The 15,917-nt window shown below is 40.5% G+C and overlaps 1 protein-coding gene across 1 annotated transcript in view; it reads left to right on the top strand.

The window, feature by feature from the left end:
- BBOX1 (gamma-butyrobetaine hydroxylase 1) overlaps window positions 1-15,917 on the top strand; it is a 70,968-nt gene that overhangs the window by 12,254 nt on the left and 42,797 nt on the right. The window contains exon 3 of the mRNA XM_022583739.3: window positions 8,585-8,783. Coding sequence (XP_022439447.1) covers window positions 8,585-8,783 — 199 coding nt within the window. The remainder of the gene's footprint in view (window positions 1-8,584; window positions 8,784-15,917) is intronic.

Raw genomic sequence — 15,917 nt, 5'->3', positions numbered from 1 at the left:
GACTTGGACACAGGCAGGTTGGTCGATGTGGCGATGGGGTGTATGGAAGTCTCTTCTGAGTCCTTCTAATTTTTTACTGAAATAGGAAGCAAAGTTATCAGCTGAGCATGAATAGGAGGAGGAAGTGTGGGAAGTTTGAGGACAGGGAACGTGAGAAACAGTCAGCTAGGGGAGCACGAGATAGAGTTAACTATAGATTAATGGATGTGCAATAAAATCACTCATCATGGTATGTTTTCCTCCAGCCATGTTCAGCTGCTCTGGGTCAAGTGCAGATTTAATTAAGTATACAATGTCAAGTTCTTTCTAGGTATCATCTCATTTAAATTTCCCAACAACCCTGCAGGTTGTTTAATTCTGTATTTTCCAGATGAAGAAATTGAACTGAGAGAATGCATCACTTTCTGAAGGTCACGTAGACGGAAGTATCAGAATTCAGATTTGAATCCACATCTGTCGCCTTCAAACCTTGAGTGATGAATTTTGACACAAAGTCCCTATCAAATCGGACCTGCATTCTCAACTCTATATGTGCTTAATATGTTCTCAGTGAACTAGCTTCGGAAACTTGGCTGAGGAGGAATTCGTACACATTCTGGTTGACTGAAAAGTTAGTATGCGTCAACAGACTTGAGACTGCCAAAACAAAGTTAATTAGATTTAGGCGGCCTGAATAAAAATGTAGTAGCGAGCCCACCGTGCCGGCACGCCTGTAGTATTATGTCTGATCTGAGACGCCTAGGCTGCTGTGGGACATCAGCAAACTTGAAAGCATCATCCAGAGGAGAGCAGAGAGGGTAGTGCAGGGCTTGGGAGCCATAAAACATGAAAAATATGGGAGAGAAAGAGACTATTTAGCCTTGGCAAGAAAAACTTAGCTCAGGGCCTGTCTTTATACACATCTCCAAGACTGCCATATTCTGCGTAATTCTGGAGCACAGAATTAGTGCCTAAAGGAAGGTGACAGACGTAGATGTGCCTCTGCATAAGGAAGAAGATTGTGTTGATTGGAGCCGTCTGGAACCAGGATAGGCTGTGCCATAGAGAGATGTGTGCTCTGGAATTAAAAGCCATCAAGAGGGTGTTCTATAACCTTTTGAGAGATGTCAGAGGGGATAGTCACAACAAGGACAGAGGGTAAAACTGAATTTTCTGTTAGTCCTGCCAATTCCAATGAAGTCTGAGATAATAATCTCCCTTATCAACATCCTCTGGTGCTTGTTATCCTTTGACAAAATTTTTTCAGAATATCCAGTCTAGCTCTTCGTGTGGGTATCCCAGCTCTGACATATATTAGCTGTGTGACGTTGCCTAACTTAGGTATGACCCTGATGCCTGTCTAATCTATAAAGGGGGAATAATATAGAACCTCTATTATGGGCTTGTTGTCAGGATTACAGGCATCACTCCATGTAAAGTGCTTAGAAGGGTGCCTGGAATTATAAATGCCCAATAAGTGTTCACTCTCATTTTTTCAAGTGTTTTTCACACACTCCCCTTTAGTGCTGCTTCATTATTTCATGAGTTCTTGTTTTTTCCAACTAAATCGTCACTCTTGTCATATATATATTATATATATGGGGCTGAGCATATATATATTACCGGGTACTTAATAGTTCAAAACAAAAATGTGTTTCTCTTCTTTCAAGCAACGTAAACTTGTTTAGAAGCATCTTTTGTACATTCTCAGGGAGACTTTTCAAGTTTGGTGGGATTATCACCTAGAGGAGAGGTTTTATGGATTTCCATCTTTTAAAATACTAAAGTGTGCTCAAACACTCCTTTTTCAGGGGTTGCTTCTTGTTTCCAGTCATCATTAAGAAATAAGCAAAGATTTGTTTAGGATACAGAACATAGCAGTTTTCTGAAAATCTACTGGGTGCAAGCCCTGGGCTATATACCAGGGGGAGGAAGAGTAAGGGGGCAACAGTGGTGAGGAAATAAAGATAAACAACAGGATCTCTATAGTTTGCAAGGACCGTACAGTCCAGTGGCAGAGAGAGAAAGATAAGGACCTGCCTGACCCACACTTGCTTATTTTATCCCTTCATCTGCGACACCCACCTCTTTGTCTCATGGGTCCTAGCTTCAGTGACTTTGAGTTCCTCCAGCAAGCTAAGAGATCACCCCTCTTCCTACTGTCTTTCCTTTTTAGACACTTTCCCTGCCCTTTGCGAGATTGGCTTCTCTCACCTCTCAGGATGTGGCTTAAAAAGCTTCTTTTCAGTTACACCTTTCTTATCTGCCATGTCTAAGCAAATAAGTTCTCCGTCCCACTCCCAATGATTATTTGTCAATATACCCCATTCGTTACGCCCACAGCACTTACTACAACGTTTATTTTTATGTATTTATTTGTTTGCTTGGTTGTTTATTCACTTTTTCCATCCCAAAGGCAGCAATCACATCTTTTTTTTGGCGGTACGTGGGCCTCTCCCTGTTGTGGACTCTCCCGCTGCGGAGCACAGGCTCCGGACGCGCAGGCTCAATGGCCATGGCTCACGGGCCCAGCCGCTCCGCGGCATGCGGGATCTTCCCGGACCGGGGCACGAACCCGTGTCCCCTGCATCGGCAGGCAGACTCTCAACCACTGCGCCACCAGGGAAGCCCCACGTCTATTTTTATTCACCAATGCAACCTCTTTCGCATAGCCAGACTTTCGACAAATACGTGTGGAGTAAGTGAAATATCCTTTCAGCATAAGGTGGTGAGCACAGGGGCTGAGGTGTGTATTGGTGCTGGGGATCACAGAAGATAGCCATCTAACCCAGTCTTGGAGATCCTTAAGGTGGGCATTGCAGAGGCTGTCACTGCCCCATCAGACCTCCTCAGCACTCTTCCCATACTTGCCAACAGCTTGCTATTGCGAGATTGCCAAGCTCCTGGAGGGTTCTCTCTGCCTGAGGGAGCAGGCTTGGCCAACACACAGGGAGGGCCAGAAAGACCAAGGAGTGAACACCCAGAAGCAGCTCTCAACCAATAAGGGGTAGGTGTGGGTGGCCTCTGCATCTCAGCTTCCTTGCCCCTGGGTGGGACAACTCTGTATCTGAGTATAGTCTACAGTGTTGCCATGAGGTCCAGCAGTGCTGAGCCCCAGCTGCAAAAGAAGTAACCCATTCATTAAAACACCTTCCAGAGGCCGCCTTCCCTTTCTCACTTCCCCACCTCCTATTGGTGCCTCCAGGGAGACCTCCTTAGTAAATTGCTTGCATTCAAATCCTCATCTCAAGGTCAGCTACTGGAAGATCTCAATCTAAAAAAGGACAAGTGACCAGAATCTTGAAAGGCGTGTCGAGTTCACTAGACAAGAGGTAAAAGAATTTCCAAAGAGGGCAGGATTTCCTTAGTGCAGAGAAGAGAATCAAAGTCCCAAAATCTGGGGGTCAGATTTTGATTATGGCTGGGCCCCTGCAAGATATTTATAGGAAAAGACAGTAAGCAATCAGCTGATCATCAGCACATGAGATGAGCTGTTTCAGAGCCAAGAGCACAGTTCCGTGAAGGTAGACAGAAGGTCCTAAACTCTTGAAATAACACATTGCAACCCTGCACGCTGTACTCATGAATCTTTAACTGAAGAGCTTCTTTGTGTCTTTTCCTTTTTTGAAATACAACTCAGGATCCAGGAATGTGAGACTTAATCCTGAAAAGGAAGCCTTGTACAAATGGTGTCTTAAAAGCCAGCATGTAGCCTGTTCATAAATTTTATGATGTGTGAAGCACATGTTCAAGGAAGCATTTATTAGTAAGTCCATAAGTTAAATTAGAAAGGGTGGTTCATGCCTTAAATATTCCGTCATTTTCCACACTGTTTATGTTTCCAGACCCAAGTGTGAAATTTAAATTTTCTTTTAATGTATTCACCTAACAAACGATTTACTCTAGGCCAGCATGTTTTCTTATGGTCCCCAGTGGTGGTGTTTTGCAGTTGGGGGGAGACAGGGAAAATGCTTCTAAATAACTTTTTCAATGTCAAAGTTTCTGTACAGAAATCATAGAATGATCTGGTGGATTTATTAAGAAGATGTAGTTTATTTCTCCCAGAAGATTGGAGTATTTTATATCGGGGATGTTGTGATGAGTTTGGAAACTGGCTAGTCATAGTGCTGTCTCTGAAAGTCACAATTGGCATAACTGAGTCTGTGAATGGCTCGTATTAGGAAACAGATCCTGTGATGGGTTGTGGCCCTTGGTCACTGACTTTTTCAAAGCTCCTGCCAAGGCACACCAAAATAGGAGCTACAGTTGGAAAACTGTAAACTCTGTAGAACTTAAAAGGTATTGTGACCAACCCCTGATGTAAAATCCTATGAATTTGAAATTATGTATAGTACAGACTATGCTATGTATGATATGAACAGCCTCATACTGAGTTTTATACTGAGTCTTTGTGTGAATATGGTTAATTTTACACATGTAAAGAGTAACAAAATTATTCAAAGAATCTAACTCATTTTGTAATTTTAAAACAAAGAATATCGTGTGTGTATGTGCGTGTGTGTTTGAGAGCATGTGTTTGTGTGTGTGTTATTCTATAATGGGAAAATGACTCATGTAGAAACAAAAATTCATTAAAATATGCAATAATTATATAGAGATGTATATAGTGTGTGCCCTTAGCAGAGCCTTCTTGAATCCACAAAATGCTCAAAATACAAAAGTTTTGAAAATATTTACATCTTGTGAAAGTGTTTTTTCCATCTCTATTTATTACATTTCCCTGCTACACAGTCACCAAAACTCTCTGGAAAGTGATAAAGGCCTTAAGTAAAACCAGACTGGCATGAATCACTGACATATACTGGCATAAATTTTAAAAACGAAGCTAGCTGATTTTTAAGCCTTGGTTCATTTCACAAAAGCAATGAATAGCAATGCTGTCAAAGAGTTGTGCCTAGTCATAAAGCCTTTTCTGCATTTAAAATCCTGACTGAGAGCCAAGGTTTATCTTTAAACACTCATGCTTGAACATGTCCAGACAGAGTGTTCCTAATTGTAACTTGCCCTGCTTTTTTTTTCATCTAGAAAGTAGATTTCCTTTGTAAGGGATAGAATAAGCTGTGGACATTCAGACATAGGACTTAAGAATACATGTAACAACAGTATTTCAAGGCATTAAATGTTTATTTTCTGTGTAGTTGTTGAAATTAGACTTTGGAATTAGTCGCCTGAATTTGCCGAAGTAGCTCTGCAAATCATTAGCTGAAAGACTTGGATCTCTGTTCCCTTCTCTGTAATATGGGAATACTGAAAGCATCTATCGCATATATTTATTACGGACATTAAAAGAAATAAGGCATGGAGAGCACCTAGCACTGTGCCTGACACCTAGAAAGTATTCAGCAAATATTAACTATTATTATTATTATTATTATTATTATTAGTTTACTATGTGCCAGGCACTGTACCAAGCTCCTTGCATAATCTCATTGCATGGTCAACATATGACCTGCAAGTAAATATAAGTACGGTTATTTTATAAATTAAGTTCTGGAGGATCAGCGAAAAGACAAGGAAACAAGCTGGTAAGAAGCAAGACAATGACTCAAACCCAGGCCTCTTTAGCTCCATGTTCTTTATTCTATTCATGTCCTGTTTCATACAGTATCAGTGATATGTGGCTACTTAAGTTTAAATTTAAATCAGTTTGAATTAAATGAAGGAAAAAATTTAGTTCCTTCATTCCACTAGCCACATGCCAAGTCTCGATAGCCACATGTTATTAGTAGCTATGATACTGGATGGTACAGAGAGAGAATATTTCCTTCATCTGTTCTATTTGACAATATTGCAGTCTAGACCATACTACCTCTCCAGGCTGGTTTGCTCTCAATAGGACAACACATTTTTTCTTTTAAATATTATAACAAAGGCTCATCAATTAATTACTTAACCCTTTGTAATAAAGACAACACATTGCTATAGATGGCCATGTAGACCGTAGCTAATCCATCTAACAGTCTACACAGGAATGAAAAATTTGCCCTTGGCCAGATCATCACAGTGCCCAAGAACTAGGAGGATCCTCAGCTGTAGTCTAGATGATCTTTTTATTCAATAATAAGAACCCATGGTGATGGGAAATCCTAAAGCCAATGTGAAAATGCAGGATGAGTCTCCACCTCTCATCTACCTCTAATACTCAATGGACCTATAACTTTCATTTGGGGCTCAACAAGCTTAAAGCTGTTTTCAATATTTTTTAAGTTTCTGGGTGTAGTCTACTTAGGTGTAAGCTTTGGAAAGAGGAGATAGTAATTTATTATGTCATTAACACTGATATTTTGCCCAGGAAATTTTTCTCTTAACTGGAAGCCAAATGACTTTTCTAGCTTCGTAGCCAATAAGTAATATTTATGATATTTATCACCTTCTTTTCACAGACCTTTTTGATTAGTATCAGATATTACAATCTGGAGACTGTAAATGCGAAGGGCAAATGGGAGTGGCAAAGCAAACAACCATATAATCCAATATTCAAAACAAAGTCAAATAGATTGCCTCTTTGAACAAAAGCTCTTTCATATAAAGCCAACTCTTGTTAGAGAGCAGAGTGGTGCAGCAGAACCGCGCTGGGCCCATAAAACCAACTTTGATTTCAGAAGAAATAGTTGAGGCATGAGGGACAGACCTGAGGAACTTCATGCATATAAAAGAGCAGCTGGCATCGTAGAAGGAGCATTAGGTAAGGGATCAGAAGATCTGATATCTCCATGGTATCCTGAACGTACTTCAACTATAGCATCTACCATATTATGTTTTAATTGTCAGTTTCCATGTCCAAGTCTCCCATAGACTATGAGTTCCTGAAAACCTACTGCCTATCACAGTGTCTCACGACATGGTAAAATATGTATTTTACACCATCCACCCTCCAAAAACAATTGTGATTATATCCCAAACCCTTCACATCCCATTGTTATCGCTTTAGTCAACTTGCTCTGGCCCATGTGCTGAGCTGCTTCTCTTTGCCAAGCTGACTTGGTTTAATAGTAAATTCTAAGGTTTTTCTCTAAAAGCACTTGATAAGAAACACTGAAAAAAAAAGGAACAGGAACGGCTATAGTTCTTTCAGTTACGGTTAGTCCCACAAAGAGAAGAGTTAAAACAAAAATTAGGAACCAGTGGCTGAATATAAACTTGACTTCCTGAGAAGATACAGTAAGTCACCTGGAATGTATTCAATACTGAAGAATATTAACATTGTCCAAAATAATGAATGCAGCCACTAGGGAGGACTCATTTAGAGTTTGCAATTTAGGCCCTGAAAATTCTGCCTCATTATGCATTATGCAATATTATGCAAACTTTGGCAATATATGTGTTTATAATCTGATTAGTTCTCCCCCCCCTCCCCGCCCCGACACACACCTGCTCATCTCTGTGAATGTCCTCATGCAACTCGCTGATGGGAGATCAGGAAGTGGCTTCCTGCCCCTGTAAGTATCTTTGCTACTACTAAACCAACATCTGACTCCTGAGAAATCCTTGGTTCTGCAGAAACAGCCATGCTGACATCAAAGAAGAAATGACTCCCAATCTACAACTACTACAAGGGAACACTGACCCAATCTTTTGTCTTAAACTGGAGGCTCTGGGGTTGTTTTCTGTAACATGACATATATTTCCCAGCTAGAAAGGGAGGCATTGCACAGGATGATTTTGAGATCATAAGACCTCATTCTGTCACTTGTTAAGAAGGCTTGCCTTCCTAAGGTAAATTCTTTCCCCCAAAATGAAGAAATCAAGTGGATTAGCTAGAGTGGTCTTTGCTGAATGCAATTGTTAATATCTGAGTTAGTTTCCTTGGCAAAATTATGTTTCCTCTGTGTTCTACTTCCTTTGAGAGAGCCTGGTTTGTAAGCAAATTATTTTCTACACTTGTTTTCCTTTCTGTTTTTTCAAGTAAACATTTTTATGAGCCATAAATCATGAGGAATCAGAAAACAAAGAAAGGCATTTGACTTTATCTCATGTGGCATTGTCACCAAAGTGTTTGTGCATGCCATGAGCACAACTTTCATCTTTTCCTCCCCATGGACAGCTTTTGCTGACTCCTGTGAACAAGTTGACCCTAGAGAAAGCTTCTTATCAGGTAAAACAAGAGGAAGAAGGAGCAGTTCCTACCATGGCAAACACTTCTCACCCCGACCCCCAGGGATAGGCATACGCTGTTCTAGCACATGGTTCTGATTTTACCTCTATTTGGAATTGAGCAATATAACTTGGTTGTTAAAATACACAATATTTCAAGGCTATTTCTAAGCAATGTCCAGGCAGAGAAGCCCTAAGGACCTATGTATCAAGAGCCATCACAAGCTAAACAACATCCTCTTGACAAATGTGCTATAGTGAATACCCGTCATGGGTCTTCCACAGTTGTAGGCAGACAGCATAGAGTAGACTGGCTTGGGTCCAGGGAAGAAGAGCTGGTAACTTGGGCATTTCTAATATGACTGAAATTTAATCAATTCCGTGATAGAACAAAGGTCAGCTTCCATGAAGTAGTCCCTTCTCTGAGGTTCTCATTGTATGTTAAAAACAGTGCAATCCCATCTGGTTTCTTCTTTTTCTTAATTCACAGAATGTCAGTACTGGGGCTCAGAGTTCCAGCTACCTACTCTGGATTTTGAAGATGTTTTAAAAGATGATGAGCATGCATACAGGTGGCTCTCCAGGCTCAAGAAAGTCGGCATAGTGCGACTCACAGGAGCATCTGACAAACGAGGAGAAGTTTTAAAACTTGGGAAAAGGATTGGTTTCCTTTATCTCACATTTTATGGGTGAGTCGCCCAATCGTTGGTGTTCTGCCATCATATATAGGGTTTGATATACTTTCCAGACAGGGGACTCTTTTGATTGATGATATAGAAATTTCCACAATGTCTTGACAGGAAGTCAGATGAGAATCTAAAATTGGGATTGCTCTGAGAATGACTGGAATGACGTCAGACGCCAAAGACAGGATAGTTAAAGGTTGAGGATTAGTTTGCTAGGGCCGCACAACAGAATACCGTAGACTGGGTGGCTTAAACAATAAAAGTTTATTTCCTCACAGTTCTGAAGGCCAGAAGTCCAAGATCAAGGTGCTGGCAGGGTTGGTTCTTGGTGAGCGCTCTCTTCCTGACTTGCAGTTGCCCACTTTCTCACTGTATCTTCACATGGCCTTTCCTCAGGGTACCTGCACTCCTGGTATCTCTTCCTCTTCTTATAAGGACACGAGTCCTATTGGATTAGGGCCCCACCCTTAAGATTTCATGTAATCGGGAATTCCCTGGCAGTCCAGTGGTTAGGACTCCACGCTCTCACTGGAGAGGGCCTGGGTTCAATCCCTGGTTAAAAAAAAAAAAAAAAAAAGAAGATTTCATTTAACCCTAATCACCTCCTTAAAGGCCCTTTCTCCAAATGTAGTCACATTGAAGGTTAGCGTTTCATCATATGAATTTGGGGAAGACACAATTCAGTCCATACCAAGTGGGATAGAAGACTGTTTCTCTAAGGCTTTTTAAAAACATTCAGCTTTACAAATGTGAACGTTTATTAAAGTTTTACCTCCCAAGAGTTGGCAAAAAATTAGGTTGGGCCCTGGGGAAATGAAACCAGCCACCAGATGTTTTAAATAAAGCTAACATGCAGAAAATTAAGTCTACGCACTTTAACAAGTAACAGGAAATACAATTGATTTTAACTTTGGAACAAGAGGCTGTTTGCATAAGAATTGCCTGGGAGGTAACATTAATTATGGATAAAGAAAACACTAGCAACAGGAAACACTACCTGGAAGTAGTGGGGTATGACTGTATTTCTAATCTTTAGGGTGAGCCTGTCATTTGCGATGGAGACACTTATTCTTGGGCTCAGAGTAGAGGGCACTAAAAGTGAAAAGGACCTGCAAAATGCAAAGTTTGCAAACTGGTAGCACACGGGCAGTATTCAGATGTGTTTTGTTTGGCTCACATGATGTTGAAAAAAAATGGAATCAACACTTAAAAACTGGGAGATTTTACATTAAATATGGAGCTGACTTTTCTTGAAAAATCAAATGTAGCAAAAACTGAGCTTAAACCCCTGCTTGCCAGCAACCTGCTGGAGGTAAGAAAAGGCTGAGCCCTGAAGAGAGCATATCCTCACTCTCCAATTTCACGAATTCTGCCCCCAACTCCCACCTCAGACCTGCAAGAGCCCTGCTAGCCTTTGACTTTGCCCTTAGGTTTGCTAATCTAGAGCAAGACCTCGTCTGTAGGTAAACAGAAGGTCAAAAATATTCAGTCACTTGCCTTCAATGATTTGAGCATGTTTATTCATGGTAGAAGACTCTATCATGTTTAGGCTTGGATGACCCAGTCCCCACCCCCATCCCAAGAACAAACTTTTACCATTAGCGAGTTTGTGTCATACAAAATTTTTATCTCCCCTACATCTGTAAGAATTTAAGCTGCCTTAACAGATTACAGCAGCAACAACAGACAAAGGAAAGAGGAAGAGTCTTGAAATTATTAAGAGCCCCAACTGTATTATTTTCTATTTTTCACAACTTTCTGGAATAGATATTATCCCTGAGTTCACTAATGAGGAAGCTGAAGCCCAGAGAATTAAAGTATAAACCCGAGTTTCCACAGATAGTAAACAAGGAACCAGAGTTGGAATCTGTGTCTGTCCCATCCCTGGGCTTTCTAATATACCTCACTATCAATCATAGTATGAAGGAAGCGCATTGAAAAGATGCCTTAGGGCACTGGAGGTAAACAGAACACTTCAAATATCTTCTAAGTTCTTTTTACTTCATTTTTATTTGCTGACAACAGACTTTTTGCACTGATGCCAACACATTTCACAGTTTCATTACAGTGGCCAAATTTGGGGCTCTTTGTTATGGCTCCCTAATTTCCACCCCCATCTATCACATTAAGGGTCACATTCTTAGTCCTGATTTATAACTTGTGTTTTATTTTGTTTTGTTGTTACAAATCCTAAAAAAGGCTTAATAATTTGGCCACTGACCTAATATTGTGAAATTTGTTGGAATGAATACTAAAGGTTTGTTGTCAAAACAAATCAGACTTCCTACTACTCTTCCATTCCCTTTGTCCCAGATCTTTGCATCTGACCACAGAGTATACCTACACAATTTCACCTTCAGCAGTTGATCACATTTCTTCCCTAAATCTCTCAAACTATACCACACTCCAGAAAATGCCTTTCTTTCCACCTTACTGCTTCTTCCACCAATGATTGTCAAGATCTCTTTTTTTAATTTTGAATTTTGTGTGGGGCGGGGGGGGGCAATTTCTAATTCCCTACCTCAAGAACTTAACGAAGAGAACAGTTTTGTTGTTGTTGTTGTAGCTTTGATTTTGTTTGTTTGCTTACTTGTTTGGGGGGATTTTGTCAACAGAATGAGAAAAGTGAATATTTTCCCCAAAGTTACTTGCCTTTTCTATACTGAAGTTAGGGTAACATGAGATTTTAAAAAAAGGGAGATATTTAGGACAATGTTTCTCAACCTAGGCTGCACAGTGGAATAACCAATTTAAAAAATACTGACATCTGGGTCCCATCTCCAGAAATTTTGTTTTTAACAGGACTTGGATTTGGCCTGGGTATCAGGAATTTTAGAAACACTTCAGGAGATACTCATTTGCAGCAAAGGTCATAAGGCTCTGGTTGAGAGGAACGGTAGTTCAAGAGAAGGCAGGTCACAGGTGGTGTGGAGCTTGGTTTCTTTACATCCTCTGAACTCTCACAATTATGTAGACTAAATGGCACTTGTCATGTTCTTCTTTGTACTGTGGTAATGCCTGGATGTGACTTTAGAACAGAATCAGTAGCTGCCTTAGACAGGGTCTCTCCCTTTCATATCTTTGTTTCTCCACTGGCCTTACTCTTTTTATTTATTTATTTATTTATTTATTTATTTATGGCTGTGTTGGGTCTTCGTTTCTGTGCGAGGGCTTTCTCTAGTTGCGGCAAGTGGGGGCCACTCTTCATCGTGGTGCGTGGGCCTCTCACTGTCACGCCTCTCTTGTTGTGGAGCACAGGCTCCAGACGCACAGGCTAAGTAGTTGTGGCTCACAGGCCCAGTTGCTCCACGGCATGTGGGATCTTCCCAGACCAGGGCTCGAACCCGTGTCCCCTGCATTGGCAGGCAGATTCTCAACCACTGCGCCACCAGGGAAGCCCTGGCCTTACTCTTGTTTGAAAAATAACTGGTTGGTGATTGAGTGAACAGAAAGAATAAATGAAGGCAATAAATAATGAAGGCAATAATAATAATGCCAGAAATAGGAGAGAGACAGAGAAAGGAAAGTGGGGAATGTTAAAGGTAAACTTTGCTTTCCGGGTAGATTTTTCAAGGAGCCTGGTTTCTGCTCTTGCCTAGCTGCCAAAAACAATAATAACTTGATGCTACTTCACACGTGCTTGCCTTGGGAAACTAACCTAGTACTTTTCCATTCAAATAGGGTTACTAGTTTAGAGAATTTAAACTGTGTGCGTCTAAAGTGAGAATTATAATGTCTATTTTGGGGTTTTGGCTGCCATCTACATTGTTAGATTGTTGGTTGGATAAACAAAAACAGTAGATTCCAGAACTTTCTGTATTTTTAGCATATGGTAGGCAAGGAATAAATGTATAATGAATAAATTCACACCGAGTTTTTAAAAGACTATAAAGCAGCTGACGAATGTAATAATTATTAGAGCATTTCATGTTATAAGATTATGTTCACCTATCAAAATGGCAATAGCTTTGAGGATATATGTTTACATCATTTTCCACAGCTGTATTTTCTCAGATACTTGTCAGTTTTTGACAGTGCATCATCTAGGCAATATTTTTTCATGCAGCCATATGAAATGTTCAGTAACCTTACTGCCTTAATGATGAAATCTTTCCTGGGAGAAAAGAATAAGAGTTGGTAAAGAAACCCCCATTGTCAATTTTGTCAAATACATATACATGTGGAGCAGTATGTAAAAAGATGACCTTTTCAGGAGGATTTAAACCTTTGACTTGGAACAATGTAGTTTTTACAGAATGAGGCCAAAACCCTCATCCCATGTCCCTGACCACACCCCACCCCCACAAAAGGAATGAAAATAGCTTTCTGGATCATTTCTTTCTTTTTTGAACAAAATATCTGAATTTTATGACATAATTTAACCCAATGGGAAATAGTCATTGTAAACTACACTCCACTGCCATCTTCAGTGACTGAATGCAAGTTAGAATAATGCATTCGACAATGCATCCCACAGAGTAAATCTTCAAGAAAGTACAGTCACTGTCAATGAAAGAGAATGTCCTGGTCGGTGGTATTGTCGTCTTACTCATCCATACAACAACCATTCCTTGAATACTTTACCACATGCAAGGCACCATGCCAGGCATTTTGTTCTGAACTAGATCTGGGTTTCTACTTTATGGAAAACTATCTTTGGTGATTGCTGTATATGGGTGAATATAAAGAGTTGAGCTGACTTCATCTAGATAATATGGAACAATAAATATTCCATAAAACCAAGGAACAAACTGTAAAGTACCCCTGGACTTTTGGCATTACAAATGAGGGAACAAGATAGTCAATACATGCCAACAGTAATTAAAAGGTAGCACATAGCTGAAGGGTGATACTCTCCCAGCCTGGTGAAAGCAAGGTGAAGATGGGGTGATATTCAGCTATCAATATGGCAGCTAGAGAGAATGAAGCCAGACTCCTCAAACTTACACAGGCTACCACTGTATAAGTAGGTGTGACATTACTACATACATATTTAATTATGACTATATAATTCCATACATCTCCTCCTCATCTCAAGCTAGCCCAACTTAGATGCAAACCATTTTTTTTTTTTTTTTTTTTTGCGGTACGCGGGCCTCTCACCGTTGTGGCCTCTCCCGTTGCGGAGCACAGGCTCCGTACGCGCAGGCTCAGCGGCCATGGCTCACGGGCCCAGCCGCTCCACGGCATGTGGGATCTTCCCGGACCGGGGCACGAACCCGTGTCCCCTGCATCGGCAGGCGGACTCTCAACCACTGCGCCACCAGGGAAGCCCTGGATGCATACCATTTTATCCACCAAAGAGAGTTGGTGGGGAACAACTACCGCCATAGCTCCTTTCTCACGTTGCTCAGATTGCTTTCCTCCCTTCCAACTTAACACCTTCTTTCTTGCATGCATCTCCCTCGCTTTTCCATCTCCTTTATCCTGTCTACAAACAACCTGTTCCAAGTCCTCCTCTGATTTTGGCTGCTTTTTGGCCTTTCGTGCCCTAGTTGCTTGACCTATTAATCTTTCTCCTCCTGTGTTCCAACCACCATCCCTGCTCCATCCTCCCTTGATCTGGTAGCCTCTGCAGTTTTAAGGGAGAGAACCCCTCTCCCAGCCTCAGCTCTGTGAGATCACTACCATCGCCACATCCCCATGCCCAGGCATTACAAGAAAACAAAATAAGTACTTTACTACTCATCCTAGGAGCCAGTTTTGCATTCTGAACCGCCCGTCCAGAAAGAGGGATGGAAATTCCCTTCTCTCCCATATATTCCTAATATCTAGTTAGGCAATTTCTGTTTCTTGTGGAAGATTCCACTTTTAGGGATAACGCATGCAGTGTGAAAGAAAATAAACTACTGTGTTGTAAGATATCACTACTGTTAGTTTGCTGGGTTGTAGTAATATTTGCTAGTCATCATATTTTGAGACTGTAATTAAGACAACAATGAGAAGTTCACATGCTCTTCCCTAAAAAGGCAAAAGCATAACCTGAGAATTTCTCCTCTAATTAGTTGGACAACTAAATTAACTGGTGTGGTCAGGGTATTACTATTTATATATACTTGTGTGTGTGTGTGTGTGTGAGACACAGAGATGGGGTGGGAGAGGAGGGTTCGACATCGTATTTTTTAGTGTTTACCATTAATATTGTGTATTAACTAGTTACCTTTCTTGTGACTACTAGCCAGGATAACCTTTGAAAATAAGGCATGTGTATCTCATTGCCATTGCCACCGTCATATTGAGCTCTTTGCAGGCAGAAACAGTGGCCTGCTCAATGCTAGCTTGGTGTCTCACACACACTTATCTCTCAGGAAACGTTAATGAAAGGGAATGTATGCTACGATATTGAGAAATTCCATTTGATCAAGACATCAAAAATTCTTTCTTAGCATTGTCGACATTTATCAGTCCTTAGAAAATTAACCTCATGAACAACTCATCAGAAACTCAAGAGGAAGAAAAATACAAATTTCAACCTTAGCTAGCAAAACTCCTCTTTTCCAGATCAGAGCCCAGAAGTTCAGTTCTTTCTTCTTTCTTCTAAGAATATTTTATTCTCTAGCACAAGCAAGATGCAGTAACACATATAACAAGGATTAGGCTAAGAAGAATAATCAGGTGAAAATTAAAAAATATATTTTTCTGAAACACTAACATCAGGAATAAAATAAAGATGATGAGAGACAATGAGGAATAGGTGTAAAAGCAAAGAAATTTATGAATCTTGGTGGTAGTCAAATTTTATCTTGTGGAGACAGCATGAAAGATAGGTAAATGCTAAATAAAACTTATAAGGCCACAAATTGTAGTGGAAAATAAATAAATACTTTGAAACACTTCCTTCCATAAAGTTTAGGGAAGAATTGAGGACCCAATGCCCCAGAGCATCTGTATTGCCTTACTACCCAGAGAGCTGCCCATGGGACCAGTAGGGAAGCAGAGCTTAATCATGGCTTCACCACCAGCTATTTGTAGGTGAGAAGTTGGTCTAAACTTTTCTTTTAGTTTCCCAGAGTTCTATGATTCTCCTCTACTGAGGCCTTGTTTCTCTTTCTAAAGGAGCGTTTTAATACCTATCATGTCCTTTGAGGCCTTTGGATGAAAATTTGCTGGAAAAAATCTAAAAATTTTTTTAGCTTT

The sequence above is a fragment of the Delphinapterus leucas genome, chromosome 7 (genome assembly GCF_059928025.1).
Source record: "Delphinapterus leucas isolate spDelLeu-1000000601 "Yukka" chromosome 7, BTC_Dleu_Yukka2, whole genome shotgun sequence".
NCBI lineage: Eukaryota > Metazoa > Chordata > Mammalia > Artiodactyla > Monodontidae > Delphinapterus > Delphinapterus leucas.
Note: the sequence above shows the minus strand (reverse complement) of the source record. Positions and strands in the feature narration are given on the sequence as shown.